Genomic DNA, 18,237 nt, shown 5'->3' on the forward strand with positions numbered 1-18,237 from the left:
AGCCCCGCCCCCTGCGTTCAGGACGGCGCGAAAACCCAATTGACAAGAACTCCCTCCGAAGCCGGTGGGTCCGATCTGCGTTCGGCTTGCTTTCCCCACGGGAGCCCGGGTCCCAAGCGCTCAGCCTGGAGCGTCCGCCTCTGGGACACCCCGCGCCCACCCGCCGCCCCCCGGGGTCCTCGCTGCCCGCGCTTTCTCAGCGCCTCTTCCCGCGTTCGACTGGGCAGAGCTGGGCCCAGCCTCCGCCACCGCTCCGGGCGGGTGGGCGTGGGGGAGTCCGAGACCGACCCCACGGCCCAGCTCCTCGCTCCTGCAGGAGCCGGCCGCCTCCATGGCCTCCAGGCAGGCCGGGCCGGGCCGCGCAAGGTCCTAGGAACCGGGATTCCAGGAAGCAGGGATTATGGTGGGGGTCTTGGCCATGGCGGCGGCAGCTGCTCCCCCTCCGGTGAAGGACTACGAGATTGAGGTGAGCTTGAGTGTCTCCGTCTGTTGCGGGTGGGAGAAAGGTGATCCCGACTTTGAATCTGTGAGGGGAAAGGAGGGATATGGTGAGGCCCCGCAGTTGTGACATTGTGTGGACCAATTGCTGGAGTATGCCTTTTCTGAAAGTCTTGGTAGGTCCTGACAAACAGGATTGTGAGATGTTTGCGGAGCTAGCTAAGTCAGGGCTTACGATATCGCGACCAGCGCCCAGATCCTGAAATGTTGCTGGAAGTTGATGTTTTGGACTTGTGAAGTGTCATAGAGATCCCAGGGTCAAGTCTGGGTTCATGATAAGGAATCATAGAATTTTAGCGTTGAAAAGAATCTTTAAGTTGAATTAGTCCATCCATCTACCTGTTCTAGGACTACCGTTTAGATTGTCATTTCAGGAATCAAACAGGGTACTTAATTGAAAAATCGGCTTCTCACGGCTTTAGAGCTGAAGATACCGCAATTAGGAGCCTGCTGTTATTGTCATGTGTTCGTCAAGTTTCAGTGAAATGCACTAAGCAGTCATTATAAAGAGATTCTAATGCCATGAAGTAGTGCAGTGGCATTTTAAAGTGGACGATTGCTATATTTTTACACTTTTTCATCTCAAGGTAACGTTCTAACTGAAGTATGCATACTGGTGTCCTTACAGTGAGCCAAGATGTATGTCCACTTAGTTAACTGGGACTCTTTCTTACTTTTTAGGATTGAGTAACTTTTGTCTACTTGCTAATAGTTGTTATGCTGATGCTTGCTTCCTATATCAAGGCAGTTGCTCAGCTTGTCTCAGGTGTGAAGAAGGACTTTTGGTGCTTGAATTACACAGTTCTTGATTTTTGTGTGGTCAGTTTTATCAATCGTTTCGTTACAATTTCTACTTTTGGTGCCCTGCCAGCAGAGCCTATTTCATAGTAATAATACTGTATAGTATTTTAAGGGTAAAGGCCTTATACATGTTATTTTACTTAATATCAACTCTGCGATGAGTTATTATCTATATTCTCCAGATGAGACAGGAAGTTTAAAAAGTAATTAAAAGTAAGTTAAGTTAGAAAAAGTAAATTAGAGAGTTAAAAGTAATTTGCTTAAGGTCGCACACTAGTAGATGTCAGAGCTAGCGCTTGAACTTAGATCTGCCTGACTCCAGAGCCTATGGTATAGTGCCTCTGATACCATCTCAGGGTAATAGTAACACTGACAACTCGTTAGCATTTTCTTGTAATACATTTACTATTTCGTTTAAACATATAAAATTTTAATGTCTGTAATTTATTTTGCCTCATATTTATCCAGATGGTTAGAAATGTGCCCCAATACCATTTATTAATTACTTCTTTGTCCACTACTTGAATGCTCCTGTTATCATACACCTAGTTCTTAAATATATACTTAATGTCTTTTTCTGGTTTTCTGAGCCCTTCCATTAAGTTGCCTGCCTATTCATGCATCAGTACTGTGCTTTTAGTCATGATAGCTTTATATGTTTTCATTTTCTAGAAGTATAATTGCCCCATCCATTACTTATCTTTTGAAAAATTACCTTGTTATTCTGGCAAGTTTATTCTGACAAATGAACTGAGGGAAGTTAAAGAAAAACTGATAGAGCTTTTTGTAACTAATAAGCTTTTTCTATTATGTGTGGAGATGACTAAGAGAAACCTCGACCAAGTTGGAGTTGGAAGGCCTGGAGGGGAAATTCTCATACCCTATTATATATTGTCAATTACCCCAAACAGCAAAAGACCCCGGCTTGCATCTTTGACAGGAAGTAAAACTGCTTTACTACAGAGGGAAAATTTCTCTCCCCACCGCGGGTCAAGCCTGGCCAATGAGAAACACTGCAGCTCAGCCAATGGGGAGCCAGTTGTACCCTGAACTCTTACGTTGGCCCAATTGACTTTAGTTTTGAACAGCCCCTCCCTATTCCCCCTTTTTCTCTATAAAGGCAGCTCCCCTCCTTTGTTTTCTGGATTTGCCTATGGTTTGCCGTAGCCTGCACATCCTGAGTTGCAATTCTTTTGGCTATTCCTGAATAAGCTCATTTTGAGGATAAAATAACAGGCAGATTTGCTTTTTAAGTTGACCTATGTAAGTTACTAATTTATGGCCCAACAAAAATGTAACTTTTTAGCATTATAGTCACCTTGGTATTCTGAGGATAGTAAATAATGGAGGAGGCAGGCAGTAACTGTTTTAATAGCAAATTAAAACACTGGACAGTTTTATTTGTGCTAAATGTCCTTCACCACAATTTTTACTTGATAAGTAAGTTTTGAGATCCTAGGCTTATTCACTATGTACTTATTTCTAAGAAACAGTTAGAATACTTTGTTTATTTTTAACAGTAAAGTAAAAATGGAATAGAATTAATATTTGTAGAGTCCCTATGATGCATCAGACTTCACATATTTTTATGTAATGTGTTCATTACAAATTCTGTGGGGTGGGTGGTACTATTCAAAGGTTATAGAGTAAACAGAGGCCAACTGAAGTGAACACATTTATGCATAAGTATAGTAGACTTGAGACTTTATTGAAGTATAGTATATATGTAGTAAAGCACACAAATTATTAGTGTATAATTTGATGTGACATTGAGACTTGAATATAGGTTTAACTTTAAAGCTCTTTTTCTTTCTAATATATATCATGTTTGTCACCTAAGGGAGCCTTCCCTTTTTTTATCCAATTACATAAAATATTAGATCTGGGGCTGGCCTGGTGGCACAGCGGTTAAGTTCTCACGTTCCGCTTCAGCAGCCCAGGATTTGCTGGTTCGGATCCCGGATCCGGACATGGCACCGCTTGGCCTGCCATGCTGTGGCAGGCGTCCCACATATAAAGTAGAGGAAGATGGGCATGGGTGTTAGCTCAGGGCCAGTCTTCCTCAGCAAAAAGAGGATGATTGGCAGCAGATATTAGCTCAGGGCTAATCTTCCTCAAAAAAAAAAAAAGTAGATCCATGTTTAAAATTTATGTTTTGTATTATTTTGCTTGAAATAAGTGCTTTTTTTCTTCTTTTAAATTGATAGGCATGCAAAAAGCGAAGGAAAGATGACGACAGATCTTCCTGCGAAACAATTACAAAATATTTATCACCAATAGGGAAAACCGGAGACAGGGTTTTCTCTCCACCAAAATCCAGTAACATTCTGCATTATTTTAGAAAGACTTCACCCACAAAGGAGAAGACTCAATCAGCAAAAGACTGCGAGATCAAGTCATCTCCACCATTGCCTGCTAACAGTGGCAAAGACTGTAAATCACCTTTGCAAGTGTTCTCAAATACACAGTTTCAGAAGAGAGGAAAGAGAGTTAACTTAGCTCATCAACTAAATAATATTACAACTGAAAATGAATCTCCAATTGAAATTAGCAGTGATGACAGTAAAGAACACTCTAGTTTAAATAATGATTTTGTGGAGAGTAGTACTTCTGTTTTACTTGACAAAAAACATGTAGAGGTACTTACAGAAAGGATTCAAGATATCAAAAAGCAGTCAAGCACTATGGCCCCCAAAAAGAGTTCTAAGAAAGTAAATTCTAAACAAAGGACCACAAAAAATCATTGCAAAAAATTGAGAAAAAGGAAGTACAGGGATGTAATAGACCTATCAGAAAGTTCGCCCTTGGCAGAGGAACTAAATCTCCTTCAAAAAGATGTTAAAGACAGTAAATGCAGTATGCCTTCCCTAACTAATGAAGTGGAGAGGATTGCAAATGATGCAGACTCTGGAGCTCCTGTAACTAAAACAGCCCAGTTAACTGATGGTATGGTCACTGTCTCATATGAGGAATTTTTAAAAAGTCACAAGGAGAATAAAGTAGAACACACACCAGACTCTGCAATGTCAATTTGTACTCCTTCTGAAACTGTTGAAGACGCAGTCAAAAGTGATTGTATAAGTGACACAGAAACCTGTGAAATTACCCAACCTGTACGTTTTAAGACAGTTACCATTCTTGCACAAGTTCATCCTATCCCCCCAAAAAAGACAAGGAAAATACCCTCAATTTTCTTGAAACACAAGCAGTTAGAAATGGAAAATAGTCTGTCTGATCCTGAAAATGAACAGACAGGTCAGAAAAGAAAATCTAATGTTGTCATACAGGAGGAAGAATTAGAATTGGCAGTGTTAGAAGCTGGAAGTTCTGAAGCTGTGAAACCAAAATGCACTCTAGAAGAAAGGCAGCAGTTTATGAAAGCATTTAGGCAGCCAGTATCAGATGCACTTAAGAATGGAGTCAAAAAGTCTTCTGATAAGCAGAAAGAGCTCAATGAAAAACCTTTAAATGAGGATGGAAGAGACAGTAATTCCAAAAAAATCATGAGAAATCCTAGTGTCGAAATGGTTTCAAATAATGCCAGTTCACAGTCACACACTGATAAAGGAAGTTTTCCTAGGGAGAAAAGTAAAAAGCTGAGGAAAAAGGGTAAGAAAATGCTAGATAGTGGTGCTTCTCTAGGTGAAAATAGAGAGGGAAATACTCAAAAGCAAGAAACAACTTTTTCCTTTAAAGATAAACAAAATCAAAATAGGCTTAAAATGAGTTTAAGACAAAAGAAAACAGAAGGTTTCAAAAGGAACACATTATTTAACAGTGAAAGTCTTGTTTGTGAAGGTACAGCAAATGATAACCCTCTAACTATACCTTCTTTGTATAACAAGAAGACTTCGAGAAAAACCAGCGTGCCAGTTAAGGATAAGGTTACACATTCTAAAGCTGAAACTGAGGACAGCTTGGTAAATATTTCCACACCCAAATCAACTAGAAGATCTGTAAGAAATAGCAGCACGCCTACTGCAACAGTCATTAGAAGTACTGATTCTGAAGATGCACAAGATGGTAGTCCCATAAAGGCTTCCACTCCAAAAGCAGCCAACTTATCAGAAAAGCACAGCTTATATACAGCAGAATTAATAACAGTACCCTCCGATTCGGAGAGCCCTATTAGGTAAAGTTTTGTTTTTGTTCTGAAGTTCTAAGTATTCTGCATGTATTATTCGCTGGGAAGAAAAATACTTCAAGCATTGGAGAATATTGTTTTTTCTAGAACACAGCTGATTTATAAGAAAAAGAAAACGGCTTCAAAAATGCTGCTTATTTTCCACATTTAGTTTAAAGTCAGGCATGATTCCAGAAGAATTCTGGATGTATATTAGATGAATTCTAAACTTTTATTCATCACAGTTGCTAGCCCCTGGAGAAATATCCCTCAAATTTGAATTCTGTACATTTAACAAAACAGGAGATTAAAAATAAATTATAGAACTTTATTTCTTGGCTAAACTGAGCCGTATACTGTGAGGTATATATTTGATGCTGATTCTGACTAATATAAGAGTGATCTTAGGGGCTAATTTTCTGTAAAGCTTATGATTTCTAAAAGGAAACATTTTGTATTTTCTAAGAGTTTAACATTGAGTTTGGCTTACTTTTGAGTCAGTAGTTTGAAACTAATGGGGAGTGTTTTTGTTTTTTAAAACTGTCCAGAAATTGGAGCCCTGGTTGGTTTTATTCTGTATTTAATTGAAATTTTTACACACCATAATCATGAAAATGCTTCTGAATATCTGTTTTTTCTCCAGAATGAAATTCACCAGAATTAGTACTCCCAGAAAATCTAAGAAAAAATCAAAGAAAAGATCGGAGAAATCTGAAGCAACTGATGGAGATTTTACTTCTCAGACTAGAAAGGTAATTGAAATATTAGGGAGTCTTGTAAGTGGTATTCTCTTTCCTAAAACAGCAACAATTGCTAAGGGAAGTAATACACTAAAGGAAGATTCGCATATTTCATAGCTTGGTTATATTAACTTCAGCCCTAGATTACTTGTCACTATTTCATACCTTTAGTTTATTAAGAAATCAACCTATCTGGGGCTGGCCCCGTGGCCGAGTGGTTAAGTTTGCGCGCTCAGCTGCAGGCGGCCCAGTGTTTCATTGGTTCGAATCCTGGGCGCGGACATGGCACTGCTCATCAAGCCATGCTGAGGCAGCATCCCACATACCACAGCTAGAAGGACCCACAACGAAGAATATACAACTATGTACCAGAGGGGCTTTGGGGAGAAAAAGGAAAAAAATAAAAAAATCTTTAAAAAAAAAAAAAAAGAAATCAACCTATCTTATTGTGAGATGAGAGCAATTGATAAGAACAGTGTAATTTACTTAGAAAAAGTTTTGTTAGTGAGAGTTACCTTCCACTCATTTTCCTTAAGGCTGCTTATAGGTCATGATTGAATTTCTGGTTTATTTCTCTAGAATAGAGGCTGGAAAGTGGGGTCTTTCAACCCAGTACTGTTGACATTTTGGGCTGGATAATTCTTCGTTGTGGGAGACTGTCTTGTGTGTTATAGAATGTTTAGCAGTAGCTGGGGCCTCTGCCCATGGGATGCCAGTAGTACTCCAGCTCCCCTAGTTATGATAACCAAAAATGTCTCTAGACATTGCCAAGTATCTCCTCAAGGGAAAACATCACCCCCAGTTGAAAACCGCTACCATGAAGGGAGCGATGGGATATATAAGGATGGTTTAGCTGCTTTTGCAAAATAAGCTGCTTATCCCCATCACAAGAGAATTAGGTTCTCTCCAGGGTAGTAGGTAAAGGTATGTGTGTTTTGAAAAAGCCACCAAGGTGATAATAATCCTTGGCTGACAATCACTGCTACAGAAAGTTGGCATCTCTTCTGTTTTTTATTTAACAGCTATCATTTTTTCGACTGCTTATCACATACTATCTTATGCTTAGTACTCATATTGAGCTCATGAAGTAAATATTTAACTCTGTTTTGAAGGACAGTGGGGCAAAGGAGAAGAACGTTTTTAGGAGTGGCTGAAGTGGTGTACAGTGGAATCTAAGCTGGGTGGAGGGAAGCAGGGGCTGATAAATAGGGAGCGAGTAGAGAGCTGTGAGGACTGAAGTTTCTCATGTAGTCAGGAGTGACCAAGTCAGAGCTGGGAGGATAGGCAGCCAGGTCAGAAAGTAGGGTGTTGGAAATGACTATTTTTGAGGTGATAGGATTATGGTTAATTTTAATTTTCTTTATTTTTCTGTTTTTCTATAAATAAGAACTTTTAAAAACTTATCAGAAAACTATTAGGAAAAAACAGATTTCAAGTATAGTCATGCACCGCATAACGACGTTTTAGTCATTGACAGACTGCGTGTACAATGGTGGTCCCCTAACATTAGTAGTAGGCTATACTATCTAGGTGTGTGCAAGTATGCTCTATGATGTTTGCACAATGACGGAATCACATAACAATGCATTTCTCGGAACTATCCCCATCATAAAGTGACGCATGACTGTGATATCAGAACCGCTTGCCAAAATGTATATGTGTATGGTTTTTTTCACACATTCAGTAAAACATATCTCTTTGTACTAATAATTTGTTTCAATGATTGCGTTGTTAATTTAAATTTAGGTGGATTATTTTGAATACTAACTTTCTATAAGGTTCATCAGCCTGCCAAAAATTTTGCTAGCAGAACAAGAACAAAAATCTATCACTCTGCTCCTATAGGAGCAAATCCTTAACATTCCGAACCTTCTTCTGTATGTGTTGAATGTCTATGCCTATTCTTTTTAATGATTTTTTAAAAGATTTTAAAGGTCTTAAAAACCAGCAAACGTTTGTTTAAAAAACAAACAGAGAAGTATGTAAAATTAAAAGTGAAGGGGCTGGCCCAGTGGCGCAGTGGTTAAGTTCGCGTGTTCTGCTTCAGCAGCCCGGGGTTCACTGGTTCACATCCCAGGTATGAACCTATGCACTGCTTGTCAAGCCATGCTCTGAAAGGCATCCCACATATAAAGTAGAGGATGATGGGCATGGATATTGGCTCAGGGCCAGTCTTCCTTGGCAAAAAAGAGGAAGATTGGCAGCAGATGTTAGCTCAGGGCTAATCTTCCTCAAAAAAAAAAGAAAACTTTTTTTTTGTCTTCTCACTCCTACTGTCTATGGGTGACCCACTTTTAATAGTTACTTGTTTATCCTTCCAGACTTTCCTATGCTTAAATATATGAAAGATACTTTCATATATGCTTAAATAGATATATGCCCTTTTTAAAGGGGATCCTACAATTTACACTGTTCTGCAGCTTCCTTGCTGTGTATTTTTAATCTACACATAAAAACTTGTAGAACTCAGAGTAGGAAAAGCACATTATCTGGAAGATAATATTTAAATGCACAAGATCACTTAGTACATCAATGGCAGAGCCAGGCCTGAAAGCCAGCCTTTATTCTTATCTAGTGCTCTTTTCCATGCCTAATACCTTTTCAACCTCTCTCCAAAGGATTCAGCCTAAAGGACTAAAATCAAAGAACAGATGCCATGAAGATGGTGGGGAAATAACCAAGAATTCTAATCTCTGCAGACATCTAATACAGACATCTTTCTGGGTGTTTTTCACAAATGTAGTTATATTTATCTGAATAAATTTCAGTTAGAAATAAAGGCAAACTAAGTATAACTGGACACATTTTAATTTAAGTTCCTTGGTAAGATTTGAATAACCATTTCTTTGTCTTTTATTTAACGTGATTTGTGATTACATTTTTCTTTTATATATATTTTTTTAATGGACTTAATTTTTTAGAGCAGTTTTAGGATCACAGCAAAACTGAGTGGAAGGTACAGAGATTTCCATATGCGCCCTGCACCCACACATGCATAGCCTCTCATTATCAATAGCAGAAGAGTACATTTGTTACAATTGTCCTACATTAACACATCGTTGTCACCCAGAATCCATAGTTCTTGGTGTTGTGTATTCTGTGGGTTTAGACAAATGTGTAATGACATGTTTCCACCATTGTAGCGTCATGCAGAGTTGTTTCACTGCCTTAAAAATGCTTTATGTTCTGCCTATTCATCCCTCCATCTCCTTTAGTTCTTTGTAACTACTGATCTTTTTATTGTGTCCAAACTTTTGCCTTTTCTGTTTTCTTCTATTATTAAATATAAAATGTTTGCAAGTAACCTAAATTAATATTTCAAATTTTTGTTTAGGCAAGCAGAGCTTCAAAAAATGTATCAAAAGCAAAACAATTGGTTGAAAAAGCAAAAGCTTTACACATTAGTAGGTCAAAAGCTACTGAAGAAATAGTGACACCCTTAAGGCGTTCATCTAGACATCAGACACTTCCCGAAAGGAAGAAATTGTCAGAATCAGAAGTAAGTATTACAATATTTATTGGTATGAATTCCGTCTTCTTCTGCTGTTTGGAGTGGGAGAAGGAAACCAGTGTAAAGTTTTAAGGTAGAATTGTAAGATTGCCTTGAGGTGGTAGAAAGAATATCATTTTCAGTTCTGGTTTAAAAGCCTTTGGCTCTCTTTTGCCTACAGAATACAGTCTGAATCCTTATCGAGTCATTCAAGATCCTTCATAGGCTGAACTAGCTCTTTTCCTCAAAACAACTGCCTTCCTCATTTACACACTTTCTGTTCTAGGCATGCCAAATGATTCATTTCTCCCCAAATGGTGCAATTTTTACTTTTTTCAGTTTGTAGTCTCCACTTGAAATGTACTTTCCAGGTACCTGTTTCTATCTAAGAAATTCCTACTCAGTTTTATTACCATACAATTCTGCATTTAAAGTGTGCAATTCATTGGTTTTTAGTATATTCACAAGGTTGTGCATCCATCACCACAATCAGTTTTGGAACATTTTATCACCCCAGAAGAACCCCTATTCCCCTTAGCTGTCACCTCCCAATCTCCCCTCCCCCAGCCTTAGCCTACCACTAGTCTACTTTCTGTCTGTACGGACTTGCCTTTTCTGGACATTTAATATAAATAGTATCATACAATATGTGGTCCTTTATGTCTAGCTTCTTTCACTTAGCATAATGTTCATCCATGTTGTAGCATCAGTGTTTCATTTCTTTTTTATTGCCAAATAATACCCCATTGTATGGATATACTACATTTTCTTCACCCATTTATCAGTCGATGAACATTTGGGTTGTTTCTATTTTTTGGCTATTATGAATAATGTTATGAACATTCCGCTACCTCCTCTTGAAAGCTTTGCTGATGCCTTCAAGACAAATTATTTCCTTCCTTGTATGTACTTTACTTTCATATGTTTTTGGTATTTTAGTTAATATACTGTACTGTAACTAGTTAAACTCTCTACTCATGGACTCGCCCTCCCTCTGTCCCCTAAACCCAGGTGTAACCGTGAAGCCAGCTCTGGGGTTTCATTTGTCAGTGTATTCCCAGGGCCTGCTATATTGCCTGACACATGGTGGATGCTCAGTAAATGTATGCTGATCATGTAAAAACATATCAGACTTCATCTAATACATTTCTAGCATTATAAGTCTAATAGGGTGTAGCCAGAATTTTTATAACTTGGTCATATTGATTCTTTCATCTGGAAGATAGTCTCTTAGTTGCTTCTTTAAAAAAGAAAACCCGTGGTCATAATAAATCCACTCTGATCACTTGACCTTGTATGCTATAAGCACAGACTGCTGCCATTCGTATCATGTGTTCTCAGTGTCAGTCAGATAGTGTCTGATGGGGAGATACATGGAATTGCTAATGGAATTATCTTATCTATGGCTTCTAGTGCTATAATCTTTTTGAGATCTGAATATCATTAATTGCATGACATTTAAAATTTTTTTTCTTGTTCTTAGGACTCTGTAATAATAATAGATTCAAGTCCTACTTCTTTAAAGCATACAGAGAAAAATCAGAAGAAACTTCAGTGTCTGAATGATGTACTAGGAAAAAAACTTAAGACTCCTAAAAATGTACCAGGTAATTAGATTTGATAACATTTATGATGAATATTAGAATGTATGGGGTATGATTCTATTGTTCTGAATGCTCTCATTTTAATTTAATCTATGTCTTATAAAATATAAACTTATACTAAATATTATTTCTATGTTAATAAGTGAAGTTACAGTGTAATGTAGTGAAGAGTTTTACAGGGGTAACTGAGCATATTTTAAGTTATTGCATTTTTGTATATCTATTTAGCCTCAGCTGAGTTAATGGTTCCCAGACATGACTGATTATCAAAATCATCTGGGTAAATTTAAAAAATTTTAAATCTTCAGGTCTTCCCTAGACATGTGGACTAAAAATCTCTAGTGGTGTCTTGTGGGAATCTGTAGTTAAAAAAAAAAAAGCTCCTCAGGAGATTCTGATATTGATATTGTCAGGTTGAGAGACCAGATCATTATATAGAAATTTTTTTAGTTAAAAAAATTTAAAAATAGTTAATTTTTTTAAAAGTTTTAAAAGAGAGATATAATTTTGAAAGTAGCTGGAGATAAGTGGAGATGATAAACATTGATACTAACTTAAGTATTTATTTTCCTAAGGAAAAATGAAAATTGCTCCTTTATTTCTTACCAGAAAGGCTCAAAAAACAGCTGATCCTATCCTTGGTTTTGATGAAAGCAGGTCAGTTCAATACAGATTTGAAAATTTCAAAATATCTTTTGGAATGTATTTTGTATTTATTCATTTACTTAGAAAGCATGTAAGTTATCATTTAAAGCTTAATAAGTTCATTTTAAAAGATGGCAATATTGACACTACTGCAACTGCAATTTGAAGATCTCGGTCTTTTGCAAACATTTCATGCCCATCTCTAGACAAAATAGTGGAAAAATAAGCAAACCAAAAATACCAAAAAACTGATCATGAACTTGTTCAGTAAATCTTTAAATACCTACTATGTACCAGGCACTGTTTTTGTTACTGGGAATATTATGGGGAACAAAACAAGATGCATTCCCTGTAGTCATGAGGCTTACACTCTAGAGGGAAGACCATCTATGATGAAACATTAGTTGGACCAACAAAAGAAAAATTACAGTTGTGCTAAGAAGGAGAAGTACAAAGTTCTATTAAAGTTTATATTAAGTAGATTTGGTCTGGTCAGGAAAGGCTTTGCTGAGGAAATGACACCTGCACTGAAGGATCAGCAGGAGGTCATCAGGCGGAGGAACAACGTTCCAGCCGGAGGGACCTGTCTGTGCAGCGTCCTTGTAGCTAGAAGGAGCATGGTACATAGAGCAGGTTGAAAGGATGCCAGTGTGACTTGAGCACAGAGAGCAGAGGTGAGAGGAATGTGAGATTAAGCTGGAGAGGTGGATGCCAGCCCGTGTAGGACCTTTAGGCCATGTGAAAGAATTTTATTATGCTAACAGCAATAGGGAGCAATCAAAGGATTTTAAACGTGAGTGTGGACATAAACATTTGATTTTGAAAGTTTACTTATTTTATTTAATTTGACCAGCTGGCATTTCGGGTAGCTGATTAGATTTTTTCAAATTAAATTAGTGTGTTTACTTTATAGATAGTTTAGTTTTTTGAAGTGTTTATAACCTTAGCTCTCCTTTTTCACATCGTTTTCTTAAAAGTCAAGGTACATCTGAAAAGTCTCAGGATTGTGGTGTGCAGTTTAAAGCGAAGCGTGACTTTCTAATGAGTGGTTTGCCAGATTTGTTGAAACGAAAAATTGCGAAGAAAGCTGCCGCGTTAGATGTGTACAATGCAGCGAGTGCCAGTTTCCAGCGAGTCGTCCATGTCCAACAAAAAGATAACGGTGAGCTTAGCATTATGAAATATTTGTAAATGTTAGAAGTAATATGAAACTATGGAAGTTGGTTTAAGATGAGGCTAAGGTGCAAATATAATTCTTATGGGGATTTTAGTGGGAATTTAAAGTGTGTGTTTCATCCTCTTTTCCTCAGCCTTGAACTCATTTTACTGAGGATGAGCGGTGGGGGCGAGAAAGCCAAAGGCATCCTCAGCCCTTATGCCTTCCACCAGGGAGAGCAGGCATGTGTGTGGGGCCTTAAGTGAATGTTCTTCTCCGGAGAGGCATCGTGTTCTAAAAGGAAGGCAGTTCCCTTCACACTCAAAGCCTGTGTGTGAACAGATCATCCTTAAGAATTTCTCGGCAGCTCCAGCTTTGTCCTCGTCCAATTACTGTTGAAGGTTCGAGGAAATCTGTTTGCTTCCTTTCCAGAACAGCTTTTACTGTTTAGTGCCGTGAGTGTCTCTGGAATGGGTAACAGTGCTTCAGCGCTCTAGTTCCCCCTTTCTCACAGGCACCGTGCGCAAGAGTGAGCTGTTCGCACAAGCCTCTTTTACCGTGCTAGTAGCTTGATCAGAATCTATTTCTCTTTGGATTCAAATGCTATAGCAACCACAATCTTCCTGTACTTGCGTAGTTTTTAGTTATTGATAAGGTACAAAGCCTTATATCTTTATTTTGTTGTTCCTGCCTAGAGGTTTTTTTTTTGTTAGCACAAAAACAGTTATATTCTTCTCAGCTGACTTTGTGGTTTGGTTTAGTGCACTCCCTCTACTCATGAAATGGACACTGTGTTCTGTTCTCCTTTCTCTTCTTTTTGTGTTTCTGACCTTGGTGCTTGTTGAGTTTTGTTCGGCCTCTCTTTTGTATGGGCAACTTCCCAGCCAGTCTTTCTAATAATATTCTATTTTTCCTTTTTTCCCCATCTCTGCCACTGGCCATTTGGTTGATGAAGGCTTTCTTGTTATTTCACTAGTTCAGTTTTAGATAGCATTTTCTAACAGTATGTTTAACTATAGAGATTAGTTATGCTTTTCTTCCCTGAGTTTGATAAACACAATTTCACAAGAGTGCTACTGTAAAGCTTAGAGTATCTATTTGTAGATGAGCAGATGAGGCAAGCACAGAGAGAACCTCTCTCTTAGAACCTTAAGAGTTCTCGAACATTTGCTGTTGTCTGGCATTCTGCTGAGCACTTCATATGCATATCTAGTTTAATCCCCATAATAACTCTAAGAGATTGAGTACCATAATTGTCACCCCCATTTTACAGGTGAAGAAACTAAGGTTAAGGCTCTTGCCCATGCTCACCTGGCTAGTAAGTGGCAGAGTCTGGATTTGAATCCAGGTCTGACTTCAAAGTTTAAACTTTAAACCAGGATGCTAATTGCCCCTGAAATTTTTACCCTGAATAGCAAGGTTGATTTAAAAAGAAAAAAACTTTGCTAATGTTTGCTTGTTTTTAAGAATTGGGAGGAAGACTAGGTAATTTTTATTACTTGTATTTGTCGGAGGTAAGGATTTTGTTCCCTTTGTACTCACTTAAGTTTCAGTACTTTTGTGTTAACGGTGTAGTTGTTGTCCAGTCTTTTCATGTTTACATACTTGGCATTTGATAAATGGGTAGTATGAATGAAGGTAATTAAGAGAATTTTTCTGTTTTTCTTTAGGATGCCATTTGTGGCATTTGAAACCACCCACTTGTCCTCTCTTAACTAAACTTAAAGAACTGAATACTAAAGTAATGGATCTCTCAAAATGTGTTATTGCTCTTGGTGAATTTTCAACATTGAATTCAAATCCGAAAAGTAGTAATCCTGCTGTTGTGGTAAGTATTAGAGTACCCATCCATTGCAGGGTGTTTCCTTCACATCTTTCAGAGGAAAAAACATTTTGGATGTCTACTGTTGTAGCCTGAAGTTCATTTTTTCTTAGAGTCCAATTTTAAAAAATAAATCCCAGTTGAGGTACACATCTCTTTTAAATACCCCTGGAGCTTTAAAAACATTTTAAAAATTAATGACAGCCAGTTTCAAAAGAATTTTAGATTATATAGCACATTTAGATACTTTGTAAGTCAGCATTATAAAGTAAATTTAGTTGAAAGGGAGAAGAATAAGAATATGAACTAAGTCCTTCGAAAGCTGTGCAAGGCCACTTTGCCATCAAGGTTGTGTTTAGGGACGAAAGCTAATCCTACATTGATCTTAACTTACTATAGACAGAAAGTAGTTGGCATTATTGTGATCAATATTAATAGACAATGTCGGTCTGTTATTGACCATTTTATTCTTTATTGCAGTTTACAGGGAGAAGGAAAGATTTGACTGAAGAAGTAAGAAATCTTTTGCTGGAGGAAATTAGGTGGTCAAATCCTGAATTTTCTTTGAAGAAATATTTTCCTTTGCTTCTAAAAAAGCGAACTGAGCACCAGGTACTTTCTGAGTGTCGTTGTAAACAAGGTTAGTGATAATTAATATCGTTATGTTAACATTTCAGTTTTGAAAACACTAAGACTTAGCCATTGACTCTTGAGAGTGGTCACCACAGAGAGGACACTGCTTATGGCTGGCAGAGAAAATTGTTCAACTGAAGTAAAGCATCTTGTGCGATACAGTGTTGGTCCCTGCCAGCTTCCAGAGACTCTGACCCAAAGACAGCTTTAATTATGTTAAAATATTAATAATTCGTTGAAGGAAAGCCTTAGAACTTATGTAGCTTGTACAAAAGGTATTTATTATTTATTTATTTATTTATTTTGGTGAGGAAGATTGGCCCTGAGCTAACATCTGTGCCAATCTTCCTCTACTTTGTGTGTGGGGCACCACTACAGCATGGCTTGACAAGCGGTATGTAGGTCCACACCTGGGATCCAAACCCACGAACCCCAGGCCGCCAAAGTGGAACATGCAAACTTAGCCACTATGCCACTGGGCCGGCCCCAGAAGGTAGTTTAAATAACAACGTATCCAGCTTGCTTTAGGTATGCCATATTTGATTCTTGCCTTTTCTTTTTTTTTAAAGATTTTATTTTTTTCCTTTTTCTCCCCAAAGTCCCCCCAGTACATAGTTACATATTCTTCGTTGTGGGTCCTTCTAGTTGTGGCATGTGGAACCCCCCTCAGCGTGGCTTGATGAGCAGTGCCATGTCCGCGCCCAGGATTCGAGCCAACGAAACACTGGGCCTCCTGCAGCAGAGCGCGCAAACTTAACCACTCGGCCACGGGGCCAGCCCCTGCCTTGTCATTTCATAGTAATAAGGCTATTGGATATTTTGAAGTGATATTAAGATTATTGGGTATGAAAATTTGTTTTTTGTTGATTAGTAAGCTCATGTTTTCCTTAATCCCCTACATAGAAAGTCCACAACTAGAGCCCTGTGTCAATCAAAAAGAGACCAAAAGGAAAAGAGTGGAAACGGAGAATCATAAGTCAAAAAGAAAGAAACCAAATGAGTATTCAGAAAGTCCAAAAAAGATACGTGGGAAACCAGAAGAACTTGAGAAAAGAAACATCTCCACTGGGATAAAGCTAGACTCTTCCAAAGGTCCATCATCTAAAACACCCAGGAAGAAACAAACATGTAAAGTGGAAACAGAAGCAGTAGAAGATTCTGATATTCTGATAATAGATGATGACAAAGAGTCTACATCAGAAGTATCTTCTATTGTTGGTAAATTAGATCTCCCTCTGGTCCTAGAACTCTTGGTTTTTTAACCTCTCATTTTTCCCCTCTCTTAATATATGCTCATTGCAACATTCAAACAATATATATATGTATAAATAAGAAGTGGAAGCCTCACTGATTAGAGTCTTACAGATAACCACATTTAACAGATTGGTGTTTGGTCTTTGCTTTTTCTCTGCTTCTATAAATACATACACTTTTTTAAAAACCTGGGGTCATACTGTACATATTATTTTATACCTTTTTCATGTATCTCTGACATGGTCCCATTTGGTTTATCTAGCTTTTCCAAAGTATTCTATTGCATTGATTAATTCATCCTTTTGTATAGCTTTAGAGTATATTTTGATTTTTTTTTTTCCTGAGGAAGATTTGCCCTGAGCTAACATCTGTGCCAAATCTTCCTCTTTTTGTATGTGAGCTGCCACCACAGCATGGCCACTGACAGATGAGTGGTGTAGGTCCACGCCTGGGAACTGAACCTGAGCCACTGAAGCAGAATGTGCCAACGTTAACCACTAGACCACCAGGGCTGGCCCTATTTTGATTTTTTTACAGCAAGTCTCCTATCACTTTTTTAAACTATTTTCATGCATCTACTCTACTAAATGAACTATAAGATTCTTTTTTTTTTAATTTCATTTTTCCTTCTTCTCTCCAAAGCCCCTCAGTACATAGTTGTGTATTTTTCGTTATGGATCCTTCTAGTTGTGGCATGTGGGATGCCACCTCAGCATGGCTTGATGAACGCTGCCATGTCCACGCCCAGGATCTGAACTGGTGAAACCCTGGGCTGCCAAAGCGGAGCGTGGGAGCTCACCCATGGGGCCAGCCCCCAAATGAACAGTTAGATTCTTTTACCCCCACAAATCCCATGGGGGTTTGACTTTGTGGTAGTGTCTGGATTAATTCGGAGTGAACTGGCGTCTCTGCAGTGCTCAGTCTTCTCAGTGAGGAGTGTAGCGTCTCTCTCCCTTTCCCCAGGCTGGCTTAGTGGGACATCTTAATGTTTCTTTTCAGTGGTCAAAAGAGGCTCAACTAAAATTATGCTGATTTTGTTCTTCAGATTATTTTTTGTGGTAAAAATTATTTTTCGTATGTCCTGTTTCTTGAATGGTTATTACAAATTTAAATGTGTCCTTTTAAACCTTACTGTCACAGACTTTATGGTGGTTAGCTTCTAAGGGGGAAAGGTTTTGATGTGAAGAATTTTAAATGTAACGTTAAGTTTTGAAATTGCCTTTTTGGCATTTTATAAATATAAATATTTGTACAAATACTTACTGTTATGTGAAACAGTAATGTAAATGTCTAAGAATGTATGCTTATGTCAAGGAACAAATACTTTAGTATATATTTTTTGCTTTAGATCTTGGAACTGAAGACATGCTTTGGACAGAAAAGTACCAACCCCAGAACTCCGGTGAACTCATAGGCAATGAGCTAGCTATAAAGAAGTTGCATAGGTGGGTAAAATTTGTAAAGGAACTGA

The 18,237-nt window shown here is 38.1% G+C and overlaps 1 protein-coding gene across 3 annotated transcripts in view; it reads left to right on the top strand.

Annotated features, from left to right (window-relative positions):
- Positions 1 to 18,237, top strand: part of ATAD5 (ATPase family AAA domain containing 5) — a 39,414-nt gene continuing 21,177 nt past the window's right edge. For all 3 annotated transcript variants that reach the window (XM_014862155.3, XM_014862154.3, XM_044745430.2), the window contains exons 1-11: positions 1 to 466; positions 3,507 to 5,431; positions 6,066 to 6,174; positions 9,497 to 9,661; positions 11,136 to 11,259; positions 11,832 to 11,913; positions 12,879 to 13,063; positions 14,728 to 14,885; positions 15,360 to 15,519; positions 16,416 to 16,730; positions 18,115 to 18,211. In XM_014862155.3, coding sequence (XP_014717641.3) covers positions 401 to 466; positions 3,507 to 5,431; positions 6,066 to 6,174; positions 9,497 to 9,661; positions 11,136 to 11,259; positions 11,832 to 11,913; positions 12,879 to 13,063; positions 14,728 to 14,885; positions 15,360 to 15,519; positions 16,416 to 16,730; positions 18,115 to 18,211 — 3,386 coding nt within the window. In that variant the 5' untranslated portion in view covers positions 1 to 400. The remainder of the gene's footprint in view (positions 467 to 3,506; positions 5,432 to 6,065; positions 6,175 to 9,496; positions 9,662 to 11,135; positions 11,260 to 11,831; positions 11,914 to 12,878; positions 13,064 to 14,727; positions 14,886 to 15,359; positions 15,520 to 16,415; positions 16,731 to 18,114; positions 18,212 to 18,237) is intronic.

The sequence above is a fragment of the Equus asinus genome, chromosome 13 (assembly GCF_041296235.1).
Source record: "Equus asinus isolate D_3611 breed Donkey chromosome 13, EquAss-T2T_v2, whole genome shotgun sequence".
NCBI classification, from domain to species: Eukaryota; Metazoa; Chordata; class Mammalia; order Perissodactyla; family Equidae; genus Equus; species Equus asinus.